The following is a 16,598-nucleotide window of genomic DNA, read 5'->3' on the forward strand; positions in this document are numbered from 1 at the left end:
AGATGTTAAACCGAGGTCCCATCTGCCTGATCAGGATGATGTTAAAGATCCCATGGCACTATTTGAAGGCCTGAAGGCCAGACTGCCAATGGTGGGTCGGGCGGGTTGTGAGGCCATGAAGCTGGCTAGTCCCTACCAAAAATAACGGGTAGCCCAGCAGCGTTTGAATCACTGTGAGGAGTGCCGTGCAGCACAGTACAGGCCACGTCACTCACCATAACATAAGCTCTATTGTGTTCCAGGCTTTACAAAAAGAAATTCAGGCCAATGCAGCAACTTTAGCAAATGTAATCAAGGTGACTGAGCGCTTCCTGGAGGAGAGCGGGGTCAAACTGCAACCCGAACAAAGAGCAGAGATTGAAAAGAAACTCGAAGAAGCGAAATCAAAGTTCAGCCTGTTGAGCGAGCAAACTGAGTCCAACCTCAAGGAGCTGGAGAAGGCTGTAACAGCTGCTGTCAAACAGGAGACGGAAAAGGTGGGAATGTATTATGTTGTCACAGAGTTGCATGGAATTACATATGGCACAGAAACAGGCTGTACGGCACAACACCAAAAGATTGCAAATAACATACCCTTTAACTTCTTTCATGAAATAGTTTGTAATTTGAGGCTGACGCATTTATCTGAGAGAATTATTCGATAACAGTTATGTCACTTGTAATAGGTTGCAGCGGTGGAACAGTTAGAGGAAAACAAGAGCAAAATCGAAGGACTCCTGGGTTGGTTGTCCGACATAGGGAAGGAGCAGTTGGCTGAACACAACGGGAAAAAAGCCCTGCAGCAAAATGGCAACGAGATCCCTGCAGGTGGATTGGGAAAGCTGGAAAATGAGGATTCAATGAATGGAAACATGCCTCATGACCAGACGGAGACGGGGAGAGATGAAGTGGATCAGCCAACGACTGATGGAAATTTGACCCAACAATATCAAAAAGCCAAGGTAGGAACTGAAAGTGGAACTCGACTTGAATCCTATGACATTCTTGCTTCCATTTATCTCTCTTTCCAAACATCCCCATTGATTCCGGCATTAATGGATTCTGGAGAAAGAGGGTTTGTGGCAATCTAGTTTTTAAGGGGTAGCACTACAGCACTCAGTTGGTAGCACTCTCACCTTTGAGTCAAAAGGTTGTGGGTTCAAGTTGACACTCCAATGCAGTGCTGAAAATGTGCTGCGTTATTGGAGGTGTTGTCCTTCAAATGAAACGTTAAATAAAGATCCAACCTGCCTGTTCAGGTGGATGTTAAAGATCCCGTGGCACTATTCAAAAGGAGCAGGGAGTTTCTCCCAGGGTCCTGGCCAACATTCCCCCAAATAAAATTAGTCATTCATTTCTTGGCTGTTTCTGGGACATTGCTGTGTGCAAAATTGTTGCCCCATTCGGCTACAAATACAGTCACTGCACTTATATTCTGTGAAGTGTTTTGTGACGTCCTCCAAAGGCACTATACCAAATAAGGATTATTATTAAATTGGTCGAACTCTGCTAACCAGTACACTGATGAAAGATGTGACTAGCTTCGAGCCCAACTATTATTGGTAGAGTTTTGAGGTCGGGGGGAGGAGAAGGTTATAAAGCTTTGACCAATATCAATTTGGACTTGGTTTTCAACTATGTGCTAATTAACATATCACATTAATGTATCCCAATTTTCAGCCCAAAAGGAGTAATATGTACTGAACTGAGGGAAGGATTGACTTGATTGATGCAGTCTTTTGCTTTGGGTTTACTCTTCGGTGGGATGAGGTATGGCAAAGTGGTCGCGAGTCTTAAAGCCCTTTTTGGTTTGTCCATAGGCTCGACATCAAAAGGTACTGTCACGTCAGCAGTCCTACATCATATCCACACAGTCAGTCCAGGATTTCCTCAACAAGAAGGGACACAACATGCTGCCTGCCGAGCGGGAGAGATTGGAGAGGAACTTGAGTGAGTTGAAGGTTCAGTACGAGGCCGCACTGACCCATTCTGAGCGTCGTGTCAGACTGATCCAGACCGTGCAGGACGAGCTGCAGAAATTTTCGGCCGATCACGGCGAGTTCGAAAACTGGCTCCATCAATCGGAGTCGGAGTTGGGGGAGCTGCAGTGCCCCGCCCCCGACCTGGACACCCTCAGCGGCAAGCTGCAGAGGCAGAAAAGCTTCTCCGAGGATGTCATCTCCCACAAGGGCGACTTACGCTACATCACCATTTCAGGCCAACGCGTTCTGGACGCCGCCAAGTCCTGCAGCAGGTCGGACCACGGCAAAGAAACCAAAGATGATGTGTCTGCTGCCTGCCTGGCAGTGCAGAGCAAACTGAAAGTGTCCAGCGAGCGCTTTAAGTCTCTGCACTCCAAGGTAAAGTTTCTCCATCAACATTCAGCGAGGCTTGCACCCAATTTGAACAGAACCGAGTCTTGTGAAGCCATGTGCCTTTGTGGGGCGCCGGGAAGTATTTCTTTGCACAGAGGGTGATTGACAACTGGAAAGGTTACAGGAAGGGTCGTGAGGGCCAGGGGGAATCTTTACACTCAACGTTTTTAAAGTTTACATTTTTTTAAAGTTTAGCAATTTTAAATTTAGAGGATCTAGTTTAAATTCCTCGTTCTTACTTTTAAAGCTCTCCACGGCCTTGCTCCTCCCTACCTCTGCAACCTATTAACACCGTACCAACCTGTTCACTTCCTTCACTTGACGGGCACTAACCTGCTTCATGTCCCCCACCCTGGCCGCCCCACCATTGGCAGTCGGGCCTTTGGGTTTTCTGCCTCCACCCTTTGGAGCTCCATTCTGGAATCCTTCCACCTCGCCCCCCCCTCCCTAACCTCCTTCAAGACATATCTCAAGACCTTCCTCTTTAATTATGCCTTAGGCCACAACCCCTTCCCCCTAACCTCCACCCTTCTTGATTTCAACCCCTAGCTCGGGTGCAAATCTTTACTGTCTACCACCTTGGGATGGCCTTCCGACGTGAAAGTCTCTGTATAAATGTAATTTTGTTCTTGTTGCTGTTTTAAGAAACAGCTTTTTTGTGCAATGAGAAAACAGTATAATTGGTGTTTTAATGTAACTACAGTACAATTTACACAGCACTTTCATGTGAGGAGGATGTCTGAAAGTGCTTTGTGCAGCTGGCTGGGATTGGAATGGGGTGTGGGGGGAGATGACTGAACAGGAGGGTCTATGGGATGGAGTTCCTGAGGGCAGGAGCAGAATAGATGAATGCTCACCCACCTACGGTGGCGAAGATCAGGTAAGGGACATGAAGCTCTCTGAGTGGGCTGGTGGTTCTTCTTCACCGGAGCCGGCCAACTTCCAAATTAAGATAGAATTGAAGAGTTTTCTATAGTTAAATTTAAAGAAAAAAGTGGTCTTATGGGTTAAGACAAGGTCGAATTTTGGAGCCAAGAGAGCTTAATTTGCCTGTTTGATGGTGTAACAAAAACAACTTGCGATTGTATAGAGCTCTTCATGTGGGGCAGCGTCTTGGAGCGCTTAACAATCGCAAGCCTGATCTGAGCCAGGGGGAAGGTGGAGGTGACCCTAAGCACAGTCGAAAAGGAAGTCTTCAGGTATGATCTGAAAAATGGCAAGGCAGAGGGATTGAGGGAGAGAGTTCCAAAATTTTAGAACATAGTGGCTGAAAGCCACTCGTAATTACAGCATCAGCAAAAGATGTAACTTTTGTTTGTGGTCTGTTCTTACATAACCTTCTATTAGACTATATTTGAATTTGTTTTGGAAGAAAAGTAGTGTCACTGGCAGAATTGTGTTTGTTTTTAAACCAGATGTTCTTCAGTCTGCTCTGAAAGTTGTCAAAGGTTGAACGCAACGTAAGGCAGCCTGTAATGCACATAGTGATTTAATGACTAGTCTTCCTACTCTCAAAGCACTTGAGGGAGTTGGAGGCCATTAGGTGGCATTGCCTTTTATAGCAAAATCTCATCTCTATGACTTCTTAAGGCTCATGGAATACAATACAATTCACATTTATATAGCCTTTCATGTCAGGAGGATGTCTCAAGATGCTTAACAATGCTGGGGGTGTAACCAAAGGGAATGGTAGAAGCAGGGAATGAGTCGGATGAATTTCGGGATGGATACATCTGGAGATGATCTTTATCTACATACCTACATGTATGTGTACATCTGGGATGATCTATTGTTAGAAAGCACAGGAGAGAATTTGGCTGATTACGTATGTGCTGGTGCTAGTTCCCCCTTGGGAGTTATCTGCTCGAAGCCACACTGCTATAAATCATAGCTTAACTGTAATTGTGTAATACCATTTGAACATCACTTTGCAATTCTCTAGCAAAAAGTTTAAATCCCATCAATTAGAAACAAGTGGTAACGGCATTTGAAAATTTCTCACATAATTTATTAAAGCTTAAATGCTCGTTTGTGGTAAGGTTATCTGGCTCAGATATTATTTGGCATTAAACTTTCAAAGAGTTGTGTGTTGTGAGCAAGGGAGTATTTCCCAATGTCCTGGGTAACAATCCCCCAGATAAATTGGTTCGTTCATTTCACAGCTGTTTGTGGGACATTGCAGTGTGCGAATTGGCAAATCCTGTGAAGCACTTTTAGACATTTGGATGATGTGTTAATATGGTACAGTATATGTCAATAGAAAGTTGTTATTATTAATAATTTATTAATGTCCAAACAAAGTGAATTACTGAACGCAGGAGTATTTCTGTATTGCAAGTGCTTGTCGACAGCATTCAAAGCATATTTAATAGAGGTAGCTAATCTAAATGATTTAAAAATAGAAGTAATGCTATTCTCTGACAGCAACTTGCATTTATATAGTATCTTTCACGTGGATAGTGTCTCAGAGCCTTTAACAGTGGCATGGTTTAATACTGAGCTGGGAAGTGAGGGGAGAGGCTGAAGGCACAGTCTAAGAAGAGAGTCTTCGGGTGTGATTTGAAGCCAAGCAAAAAGAGGGTAAAATGAGGCAGGGAGTTCTGAAGATTCGGGGTTGAAAACACGGCTGCCAGTGTGGAGTGGCGGGACGTGAGCCAGCTGAACGAAGGCGGTGGCTTGTGGAATAAGGTGTGAGCAGATTGGAGATGCCATGGTGTGAAGTGATTTGAAAGTGAGAGTGAAGATCTGTTCTGCAACAGGTAGCCAGTGGAGCTTGGCAAGCACTGGGATGATGGGAGTGTGAACTGGTACGAGTGAGGATAAGGGCAGCAGAGTTTTGTATCATTTCATCGTTTGGATCTTGTTTATCAGCTACAAGTGATTGTGGCTTTTGTTTTTCCCCAGTGCAATCTGTTGGGTAAAAATCTGAAGGATGTGGTGGAGCAATACAGCCATTACCAGGATATCTCCTCTGGGCTGTTGCCTTGGCTTCAAACCTCCGAGGACGCTGCAGAGAAGAACTTGACTGAGCCCATTGCCGCTGACCCTCAAAACCTGCAGAAACAACTGGAGGAAGCAAAGGTCCAATATCTCTAGATTTTCGTGGATATTGTTCAGTTTTGTTGTTGCCTTTTGTCACCCGAGTAATTTTACTTCTTATTGCGTGCAGACTCTACAGGTGCAAATATCTGGCCATCAGACTGCTGTGGAGAAGCTGAGAAAAGCTGTTGATGCCCTTATGGCTACCGATGGTGATCTCCTACTGAATCGCATGGAGATTCACGATAATGTGGGTAAGTGTTCACGCCAGTCACTGAAAATATATTGTGTATATACCATATTCTCTGGAACTCCATCTCGGAATCCCTCTGATTTGCTTGTCGACTTCCTCGCTCTCACCCACCCCACTTTCAAGATGCATCTCAAAATGTACCTCTTTGACCACACTTTCAGTCATCTTTCCCCTCCCCACACTCCCTCGGCTCCCATCCCCATCTTGGGTGCTCTTTAGGACATCCTCCCGACGTGATGGACGCTTTATAAATGTTAGCTGAATGCGGCAGCCAATTTGTGCACAGCAACGTTCCACATCATTACAGGGAGACCCTGTAATAATGCAGTGTTTTGTGACCATAAAATTAAACAGCAATAAATATCTCTTATACAGAAGATAATTCCTGCTGCGTTCTACAAAATACACAGTCACTATCCGTTACAGTAAATCTTGAAGCACTTTGTCCTCCCGATGTGAAAGGCGCTATAACAACTGCTCTGGCCTTATTTAAGACACAGCTTTGATGCTGTATTAGGAAGACTGCAGGGTGGGTATTTTGGAAATATGAGATTAAATGGCCCGAAGGTTCTTCATATATTCCTCTCTGGTGAAGAGAATTGGAAACGTGTTGTGGTTGGAAGCTGCAGCGACGCACAATGCTAGGAAGGGGGAGCAGTGGTTCACCCTACCAGACTTGCTAATGTTGGCATCAAAGCCTGTTTCTATTGGAGCATTGAATGCAATCAAAATTACAGTCTTTTGGTAATACTAATTAATAATAATACTTGTATTTGTTATAGTGCCTTATCTCGTCGTCAACTTGCCTCAAAGTGCTTCACGGGATTTTACTATAAATAATAATCCTTGCATTTGGCACTTCACAAGATACACTATAAAGTGGATTGACTATATTTTGTGAGTAGAAACACAGCAGCCAGTTTGCGCACAGCAGTGTCCTCGCAAAGAACCATGATGAAGGAATGGGGTGGTTTAGCGATTGTTCTGTGGTTGTTTTTCAACAGACGACGTGGTCCAGCGGTACGACAACTTATCCAAGTCAGTGAACGACCGCAATGAGAGGCTGCAGATGACACTAACGCGCTCCCTGAGTGTTCAGGACGGGCTGGATGAAATGCTCGACTGGATGGCCAGTGTTGAGAAGAGCCTTGAGGACCAGCAGGTGGTGCCATTGAATTCTGCTGCGATTCAAGAGGCGCTCAGTAAAAATGCCGTGAGTACAGTATTCATTTATTTGTTTATTATTTAGATTTGGGAAAAACGTACATTCTGAAAACAAAATTTACATTCTGGTAACCCTGCAAGCCAAAGCCTTAATGGGTAGAATCTTCTTAGCAGGACAAGCTGTGGGAAAGTTTTTTTTCTACACACTGCACTGACCAACAACTCTTGGGGTGAACATGTGGAAGAATAAAGATAATTGTATTTAGAAGTTCTTAATTGTATGCTGTACAAGTGTTTAACTGTAGTTAGACATCCAGAAGGTCAGTGTGAGTCAGAGCCATCATTTTCATGATAGATAATGATCCGTCGCCATGCTCGAAGTGGCATTTTCCATAACATGGATCGATGGAGCGAGGTGGAAGTTACCATCAAACTTTGTTACACTTGACTCATCTGCGAGAGAAAATAAAAATTCATTGTAAGCAAAGGAAACGGTGGGGCTAACAGGCCTTTGTCAACACCTGTACTTTGTGGGCATTGTGTTGCAAAACACTCTTATTGCTCAGAAGGTTAACTGAAGCGACCAATTTTTGCCAATCATCGTGCATTGTAGCGCTCGAAATAATCGCAGAGCCGTGTGGCCTAACACATATTTTGTTTCTGCCCCAGGCCCTGGAACAAAGCATTAGCAGCCGCCAAACCAGCATCAGTGCCATCAAAGAGAAGGTCAACTGCTTCATTGAGACCGCGGATCCATCCACCGCCTCTGCTCTCCAGGCTAAGATGGAGCAACTCACCAAGCGCTTCACGGCAGCCAGTGACAGGCACAGAGCCAGGACAGAAACGCTGGAAAAACTTGGGTCGAAGGTGGAGCTATTTGAGACGACTTGCAAAAAGCTGGAGCAGTTTGTGGCCAAGAAATCTCAGGCTGTCACCGAAGTGGATGGGATGGGGAAAGAGCTGACACAGTACATGCAGGTGAGGAGTTGAATGTTGATCATCAGAATCTTTGCATTTCACGTGTGCCTTTAACTCTGAAATGTCTCGCAAAGCTCTTTACAGGCAGTGCCTGTCGAGTGCAGTATGTTTGCAAGTAAGCAAGGCCCCGGGTGGGGAAAAATCTTCAGCAAGTTTACTTACTCCTCTTTCCGGGGGTAATAATTTCTTCAAAAAAGAAAAATAATAATTTGGTCGCTCAGTCCATGACTGTTTGTGAAACACTGACTGCTGTGTTTGTCCCACAAAATATAGACAATTCACTCTACAGTATATTCTGTGAAGCGCTTTGAGACGTGATAAAGCCCTACATCAAATGCGAGGATTATTATTATTGTGAAGGGGTTATTGAGCCTGACAGTGGGATAGAACTCAATCAATGAATGCGCCTTGCACGGAACCATCCCCACGGAGTTCAAGACACTCTCCCGCGCTCTGCTAATGATTAAGTTCCCTCACGTTCCACCTCAGTAATTCATTCTCATCATTGGGAGTGACAGCCTCAGCACTCACTGTGAAATAACTGGTCATTCACTTGTCCACTTTCAACCCAGATTCGCAAAATAATGATGTTGGGATTGTTCTAACTATTAAGTTCAGTGAAATGCTCAACCATGAGTCATGCTGTGTGCAAAGTGACTACCAAGTTCGCCCATGCAAAACCACATCACTTTCTAGGGTATCCTCTGAAGCGTTTTGAGACGTCTAAATGACGTGATGAGGCATTTGTGATAATCAAATTCAAGAATTCTTTTTATCATCAATGAATGAATTTCCTTCATTTTTTCCTCTTCTTTTTTTTCCCCCTCCCTCTTGCTCTGCATCTGTTTCTTTCTTGAACTCTTTCTAGCTCTTTCTCGCTCTCTATCTCATGATATACTGAGGTTGCATGTAAAGTAACATGATCTAAACAGTGCTGCCACAATTTGTGTAGTAGGCTTTGTTGTTTCTTCAAGTTTTTTTCATCACTGAATAAAGTTTAGAGCAAATTGACTTTAAAAGCCGCTTAAACAACTTGAAAGATTTTCCTACCTATCAATAACTATCTGATGTTTCGCCTCTTGTATCTTTTTTTTACTATCATCGAGACCTGATTCAAAGTAAGAGAGGCCAGCAGCGAGATATGATGAAATGTAACTTGTGGCATGAAATCTGTGCAAAATTCCTCCCACGTCCCCTCTGGGCTCCCCTCTGTTTTAATTGAGGAAAGGAATTTGATAATCTTTACGGAGCCTGTGGTTTGAAAAATGTTTTTCCACTTTAGTTTCCGTCCCTCACCGTATTTGGTGTTAAACACAACTGGAGGAAGAGCAAGGGAATGAATGACATTTCTCAAGGGACGTTGTAATGGGATAGGCGGTTACTGTGAGATACGTTGCTTTTGGAACTGTACCCATGCTTTGTGATTCAGAAATGATTGTAGTCTGCGGCAATGAGTAATCTGTCCCTGTCAGTGTTTTAATTAGCTTGTCAATGGACAAAGGAACTGGCCAATATTACTCATCTGATGCTCACTTGCTAACACTTCCTAGTGACTTGTACAGCAGCACGTTTGTGAGTCCCGCAGCGTATTGGTCAGAACACTAGCCTCGCAAGTGAGAGGACCTGGGTTCGATTCCCAGCGCGGCGAAAGCTTAGGCAAGTTTCCTTATTCCACACGACTCTGTTTACCCGAGAGTAATTAGGAACCTAGTTTTAGTCGATTGGCAGATCGCTTTCCGGAGGTAATAATCCCTTCACTCAATCCACTGTTTGTGGGACACTGCTGTGTGCAATTGGCTGCTGCTTATCCCCGACAAAATACACGGTCAAATCACTTTACAACATATTCTGTGAAGTGCTTTGAGCCATCTCAACGACATGAAAAGGCACTATATCAAATGCAAGGATTATTATTATATTTTAAACTGTTGGAACATAGGAGCAGGAGGCCATTCAGGCCATCAAGTCAATTTTGTCTGTTTTACTAGCGCCCAAGGCCAATCTTTCAATCTCATTGGCTCACCTTTATCCTATTATCCTGAATACCCCTACTTTGCTTATATAGTTGTCTGTCTGGCTGTCTGGCTGACTTTTAAATATCCCAAATAATTCAGTCATAATGGGTTTCTGGAGTCACCTGGTATATTTACTGGTTGATTTACTGTGGATGGAACATTTTGCAAAAGGAGCAATTCTTTATTGGAAATGAAAGATGCCGTGCAGAACATTTCGCCAGTTCTGCCGTTCTGTTAAATCACTGCAGTGTGCAAATTGGCTGCCACATTTGCCCAAAAAACATTAATAGTAACAGTAATGTGTATGAAGTGCTTTCAGGCAGTTCAACTTGATAAAATGCTGTAAAAGTGGAAGTCAGTTCTCTCTTTCTTTCTATGAACATTCTTGTTTCCCAAGAATTCTAATAATAATTCTAATAATTATTATTCTAATAATAATAATAATCCTTACATTTGATATCGCACCTTATCACATCGTTGAGACATCTCAAAGACTTCGAGACTTCTCTGTTTTTGATGCCCCATACAATGGAGTTTTGGAGGAATGTCTTTATGCAGAGGGTGGTGAGAATGTGGAAGTCATCCATCAGATTGCCCAAAGTGCTGGATAGTGAAGGGTTTGCACACCCAAGTTGAGGCTGGAGTCAAGAGGGTTAGAAGAGGTGGGGGTGGGAAGGTGACCAAAAGCGCGGTTAAAGAGGAAGGCCTTAAGATGGGCCTTGAAGGAGACAAGGGAAGGTGCAGGTGGAAGGGATCCAGGATTGAGTTCCAGAGGGGTGGGAGCAGATAGTCTAAAGGCCCGATTGCTGATGGTGGAGCGGGCAGGGTGGGGGATGTGTTTAATAACGTGTTTAATGTGTTATCAACGTATTTCAGAGGAAACTTGATGAGTGCAAAAGGTGAAGGGTATAGGAGAGGAAAATAGGAGGCATGAAGGCTTGTGTAGTTGACCTGATCAACATCCCATCACTCCATGTTAGTGGGACATTGCTGTGTGCAAATTGGCTGCTGTGTTTGCTTACAAAGCACATGGTCACTACACTTTACAGTAAAAATCTTGTGAAACACTTTCAGAACCCCTGACATGAAAGTCGCTGTACAAATGTGAAGATTATTATTTTCTGGTCTCACATTCAATCTCACAATTTACTGTAGTGCTTAAGAGCTGCCCTGCATTGCTCCCACTGCCAATGGGTATGGTTCTCATTGTGGCCTTATTTGTTACAGGAAATGAACGCTGAGCTGTTGGATCAGAGTAGAGATCTACAAGTATTAAACAACTTGGCCGAGGAGTTGGGAGCCTGCGGTACAGCTGAGGATCAGGCAGAAGTCCTAGAAAAAGTCAACGTTCTGTCTAAGAACTTTAAAGAACTAAAAGAGGCCACCAAGAAAAAGTGAGAAAGGTTTTAAGTTACTTCCTTTGCTTATCATTGCATCAGTCGTTCAGCTGCTTTGTAATGAGGACATTCCTTTCATCTTTTTGACCTGTCTAGTTCTGTCTAGCAGGTGTGAATCTCTGAAAGCATCTACTTTATGTCCATGAGGTCAAGATTGCTGTATTCCTAAATGCATTCAATACAATACAAATGTACCTTCATAGAGTGTCTTTCAAGTTGGAGGATGTCCCAAGGCGCTTAACAGTCCTGGCTTGGCACCTTTCCCATTCCTTTCCCTATTGGTTACCAGGAATGACTTATGCTGTCAAAATCCTGGCAGCTTCCCATGGTGCCAGCTGTGTGGTATGTTGTTTTCAGTGGTTTTCATCCACAAATTCCTAATTATTCCAAATTATTCTACACAAGATAACATCACCTGAAGATGCCTACATTGTCACTCTGGATATAGAGACACTGAGCTCTTTTCTTTTGGCATGACAATATATCAGAAGTTTAGTGTATTTTAATGAATGGTTTTCGACTGTAAATTGTCTTAATCGCTAAACACCCTCTCTCCTCCCAACTTCGGAAGAATGGTTTCTCCCTGAGGCAACATTCGCACCTTCACAAAAGTGAGTTCAGAGCAGAAGGTGGAAATTTCCATATGTTGGTGACATTCGAACATGGAACTCTTCATTTAGTTTGGATACTCTTATGCAAGCTTACAGGTTTCTGCATGTGTCCGACTTTAGGCTGACCAAACAAAAAGGTGAAATTGAAGAATGTAGAAAACGCAAAATTTGTTCTTTTGCTCAGTTATTTCTGTGTCTATTTTCAGAGAGGAAAAGATATTCTCCTGTCAGACACAGATGGATGATTTTAAAGCCTTATTGACATCCGTCAGAAAATGGATGGATGTGATGACTGAGAAGATTCCAGCTATGGACCCAAATCTCACCACAGAAACTCTTCAGGGACATCTGTCAAATGTTCAGGTGAGGAATGCTGAACTGTTGAATAATCTGCACCACACAAAGGAACCTGCAGAACTGGATGAAGACCATTGCGAGACGTCTTTCCTAAGCTTAAATATTCATGCTTTCCTTTATCCCTGATATTCCACAAGGTATATTTATGCAAAACCTTGGAATCTTGTAGTATATTGGTTAGAGTACTCGCTCGCAAGCGAGAGGACCCGGATTTGATTCCTGGCAAGTTTCCTTACTCCACACACCTCTGTTTGTCTAGCAGTTAATAGGAACCTGACTATAAGTTGATAATAATAAGTCAATCTGCCTCCCTTGATTGTCAGTTCCACATATCCGCTCCTCTCTGCATAAACTTATTGCATCTAATGCTTCTGCTTGGATCCCGGTGGCAATCTCAAGAGTAGAACCGGGACCACGACCTATCTAACTCCATCTCAGCCAGTGGGGTGTTAATTTGTGATGCAGAAAATGTGCATTGTGCATGTCCAGTCGAGAGTCCAATGTTCACAATAATGCTACCGACCTCACTGTGGATCAAAAGATAATGCAGCTATTGTGAGTGTGTGCATCTCTCCCCCTCTCTCTGACACACATATAATTTTCTCTGTCTCTCTCTCTCATAACACCCACTCTTTTACCCTATCGCTCTGCTTGTCTGTGATTTTTCTTTTTTTCTCAACTCTGTTTTTCTTCTCTTTCTTCCGTTCACCTCTTGTTTCTTCTGCAAAATATACTGTCAATTCACTTTACAGTATTTTCTGCGAAGCGCTTTGAAATATCTCAAATACATGATAAGGTGTAAGTGCAAGGATTATTATTATTAATCGTATGCCTGTATTTCTGTGTGCACGTTTACGTTTTCTGTCTGTCTGTACGTGTGTAACTCTTTCTCTCCACGTCTGTATGTGTCTGTGTCTCTATACCTGTGTGTATATCTCATTTTCTCTCTGTCTCTAATACACACTTTATCCTCAATTTCTCTCTGTTTCTGGGTCTTCTAGTGCTCAGTAAAATGCATGGTTGATAACTTCATAGCTTTGCAGACACCAGCAAGTCTTGTTGTGGTTATGCTAGTTAGTTAACCCTGCTCACAGACAGCAGGGCAGTGTTGACTATTACCTACACCGTGTCTATTGCTTTTTATTCAGGGCATGCTCGAAGAATGGTCGTCAAAAGCTTCCGAGGTTGAAGAGGTTACTCGCAAAGGCTCTGAATTAAGTAACCTGATTAACGCATTGTCTTCACCGGCTAAGTCAAGGGCAGAAGTAAAATCAGGTAAAATTTGTTGATCCAAGTTAATGTTTAGGCCCTGCTCTGATGATTATTATGTGGTTGGGGGAGATGCGTTGTTTAAGACAGGGGTTCCAATCAGCTCAACTCAGCCTGGCACAGTGGTGCATTCTCACCTCTGAGTCAAAAGGTTATGGGTTCAAACTCCACTTTGGGACTTGCTATCACATAGTCCAAGCTGACACTCCAATGCAGTTCTGGGGATGTGTTGCATTGTCAGAGGTGCCTTCCATTGGATGAGACGTTAAACTGAGGTCCCATCTGCCTGTTTGGGTGGACGTTACAGATCCCGTGGAATTATTGGAAAAGAGAAGGGAGTTTCTTTCAAGATCCTCATCCTCACCTACAAGGCCATTCACGGCCTTGCTCCCTCCTACCTCTCCAACCTACTATCCCCCTACCTACCTGCCCGTACCCTCCGTTCCTCTGGCTCCGGTCTGCTCCACACCCCCCGCCCCAACCGCCCTACCATTGGTGGTCGGGCCTTCAGCCTCTCAGCCCCCAGGCTCTGGAACTCCATCCCCCAGTGCCTTCGCCTTGCTTCCTCCCTTTCCTCCTTCAAGGCCGGTCTCAAAACCTTTCTCTTTGACCGTGCCTTCAGCTCCCCTCTCGACTCTCTTCCCCCTCCTCGCTCCCTCCCTTCCCTCACCCTGACCATTTCCCCCCTCCTTGCTCCCTCCCTTCCCTCCCCTCACCCTGACCATTTCCCCCCTCCTCTCTCCCTCCCTTCCCTCCCCTCACCCTGACCATTTCCCCCCTGCTCGGGTCATGACCCAACTGTGCAGCGCCTTGGGACGTCCTCCTGACGTGAAAGGCGCTTTATAAATGGAATCTTGTTGTTGTTGTTGTTGTTCTTTCTCCCGGTGTCCTGTCCAACAATCCCCCAGGTAAAATTGGTCATTCACTCCACGGCTGTTCGTGGGGCTGTGCGCAACTGGCTGACGTGTTTCGCCCACAAAATACACAGTCAATCCACTTTACCGTATATCTTGTGAAGCGCTTTGAGATGTCTCAACTACATGATTAAGGTGCTATATCAAATGCAAGGAATATTATTGTTAGCTGATGGGCTTGGCAGTCAAGCCAATGGCTCGCTTTCAAGACAGACTGGCTTCTGTAGCCTTTGCACTTCCTGCTGCCCCTGGTGTGTCTCCTGGCTCCGCAGTCCCTCTAAACCCATGTCATCCTGCCCCAAGAGTCTATGGACCACAGTTTGGGAACCAATGATTCAGGAGATTGTAAAGGCTGCACTCTACACCTCATGGAACCCTTGCAGAACCTCGGTGCCTTGCTTGACTCCCAATTGTCTTTTAATATAATAATAATCACAATAATCCTTGCATTTGATCTAGCACCATACCATGTCTTTGAGTCGTCTCAAAGCACTTCATAGACTATACTATAAAGTGAATGGACTGTATACTTTATGGGCAAAATGCGGCAGCCAAATACACAGAGCAGTGTCCCACAAACAGTTGTGATTGAGTGACCAAATTAGTTATTAGTATTTTTTTCAAGGGATTACCCCCCTGGAAAGCGATCCACCAATCGACTAACAAACATGCTAGGCAAATAGTAACCCCACATCCATGCTCTCTAACACGCTCAGCTTTCCCCCACCTCTGAAGATTAGCGTTGTGGGGTGTGGGAAGATGTCCAGAGTTTGAAAATGTAGCAATGCAAGGGTTTAGATTGTGTTCTTACTAAAGTGGTTTGCAAGTTCTTCAAACATTTACGGTGCCGCCACAGGCAATTGCTGTGTTCATTTAGTGATTGTCATGCCACCTGCCAGTCACCAAAGCCACAAGTTTGGCAGAAAAACTTCCTTTGTGCGTTTGTCTCCCGGAGATTGATTTGAATCTCTGCAAATCAGTTGCACTGTTGAATGAATATACTTCCTTCACCAGGTCTTTTAATTTCATGGACTGTTGGTTTGATGATCTTATGCCTGGAGGGTGGCTCAATCTAAAAATTTTTGAGGGGAATGTAATTGAACATTGAGAAATTGCGGGCTACCGTGAATGAAATATTCACCGGATTTATCTTTTTTAAAAAAAAGTGGGCTTGTTTTTTACTCTCATTTCTATCATCTTCGTATTCGTATTGTTCTTTCACAAACTCCCAGTCACTTCATTTTATTTTCCCCCTGTTTAACCCTGTGTATGAATAACAGTGTGTTTTTTCCTCTCTGTGTGTCTCTTATCTATATCACTCTTTGTCTGTCTCTGTGTATGTGTGTCTCTCTCCCTCTTTATCTTTCTCTTTGTTTCTCTCTCTGACTCTCTGTCTGTCTCCCCATCTCACATTCACTCTCGCACTGTATGTGAGTTTTTTTATTTTGAACCTTTTCTGTCCCTTAGAATTCAAGCTTGTCTGTTGATGCCTTTAGTCAAAGGTATTGATCCATGAATGAAAATGTTCAAAATGATGATTTTTTTAATATAGGATCAATGCTGTGCTGTGGGGAGAATATTTTTTTCATTGATCAGTCAGTCAGTAACTAGAGGTCAGAAATGTAAGATACCATAACATAAAACAAAAGAGAAAGGTTAAGAGAAATGGATCTCTCTCTCTTTCTGAGAGCTGGAACAGGCACAATAGAACAAATTGTCCATTTGCGCTATTGTGACCAAATCATCTGTGCTGTAAAATTATATGAACCTTTTGCTTTGGCCTGCGGTACTTACACCGATTTGTACCTGACACGTTTTCTGATCTGCAGGAACACAGGTGATGAATGGTGGAGGAACTGTCTCTAGTGTCTACAGCTCTAAAGGTGAGGAGCTGTGTTTGGTGCCAGCATTACAGCTACTATAAATCCTCCCAAGTCACTGCAAAGGCCCCAGACATAGAGATAATAATTAAGATGCCAAAGTGCAATGGTTTACGTAAATAATAATTATTTCCTTTGCCATCAATGGCAAGCTATGAGGTTTTAGCTGGTTAGACTCCAGCAGTTACCCCAATGCACACATTGGGGTCCCCAAGCTTTGGCTCTTGCCAACCTGCGCCTAATACTTTCCGGAATTAGCTAAGCAGGATGTGTCCGTCCAGGGAGAGAGCGCGCATTCCATTCAAGCAGTCTATTTCTGGAATTTCCATACATGGAATTCTCAGTTTGATTAAGGATGGTGATGGGT

General features: G+C 43.8%; 1 protein-coding gene across 1 annotated transcript in view; it reads left to right on the top strand.

The window, feature by feature from the left end:
- LOC103179015 (dystonin) overlaps positions 1–16,598 on the top strand; it is a 323,265-nt gene that overhangs the window by 197,757 nt on the left and 108,910 nt on the right. Inside the window, exons 38-48 of the mRNA XM_042333693.1 lie at positions 243–476; positions 666–941; positions 1,800–2,339; positions 5,259–5,435; positions 5,524–5,647; positions 6,651–6,859; positions 7,480–7,788; positions 11,031–11,197; positions 12,018–12,174; positions 13,317–13,443; positions 16,181–16,234. Coding sequence (XP_042189627.1) covers positions 243–476; positions 666–941; positions 1,800–2,339; positions 5,259–5,435; positions 5,524–5,647; positions 6,651–6,859; positions 7,480–7,788; positions 11,031–11,197; positions 12,018–12,174; positions 13,317–13,443; positions 16,181–16,234 — 2,374 coding nt within the window. The remainder of the gene's footprint in view (positions 1–242; positions 477–665; positions 942–1,799; positions 2,340–5,258; positions 5,436–5,523; positions 5,648–6,650; positions 6,860–7,479; positions 7,789–11,030; positions 11,198–12,017; positions 12,175–13,316; positions 13,444–16,180; positions 16,235–16,598) is intronic.

Source organism: Callorhinchus milii, unplaced genomic scaffold, assembly GCF_018977255.1.
Source record: "Callorhinchus milii isolate IMCB2004 unplaced genomic scaffold, IMCB_Cmil_1.0 Scaffold3, whole genome shotgun sequence".
NCBI lineage: Eukaryota > Metazoa > Chordata > Chondrichthyes > Chimaeriformes > Callorhinchidae > Callorhinchus > Callorhinchus milii.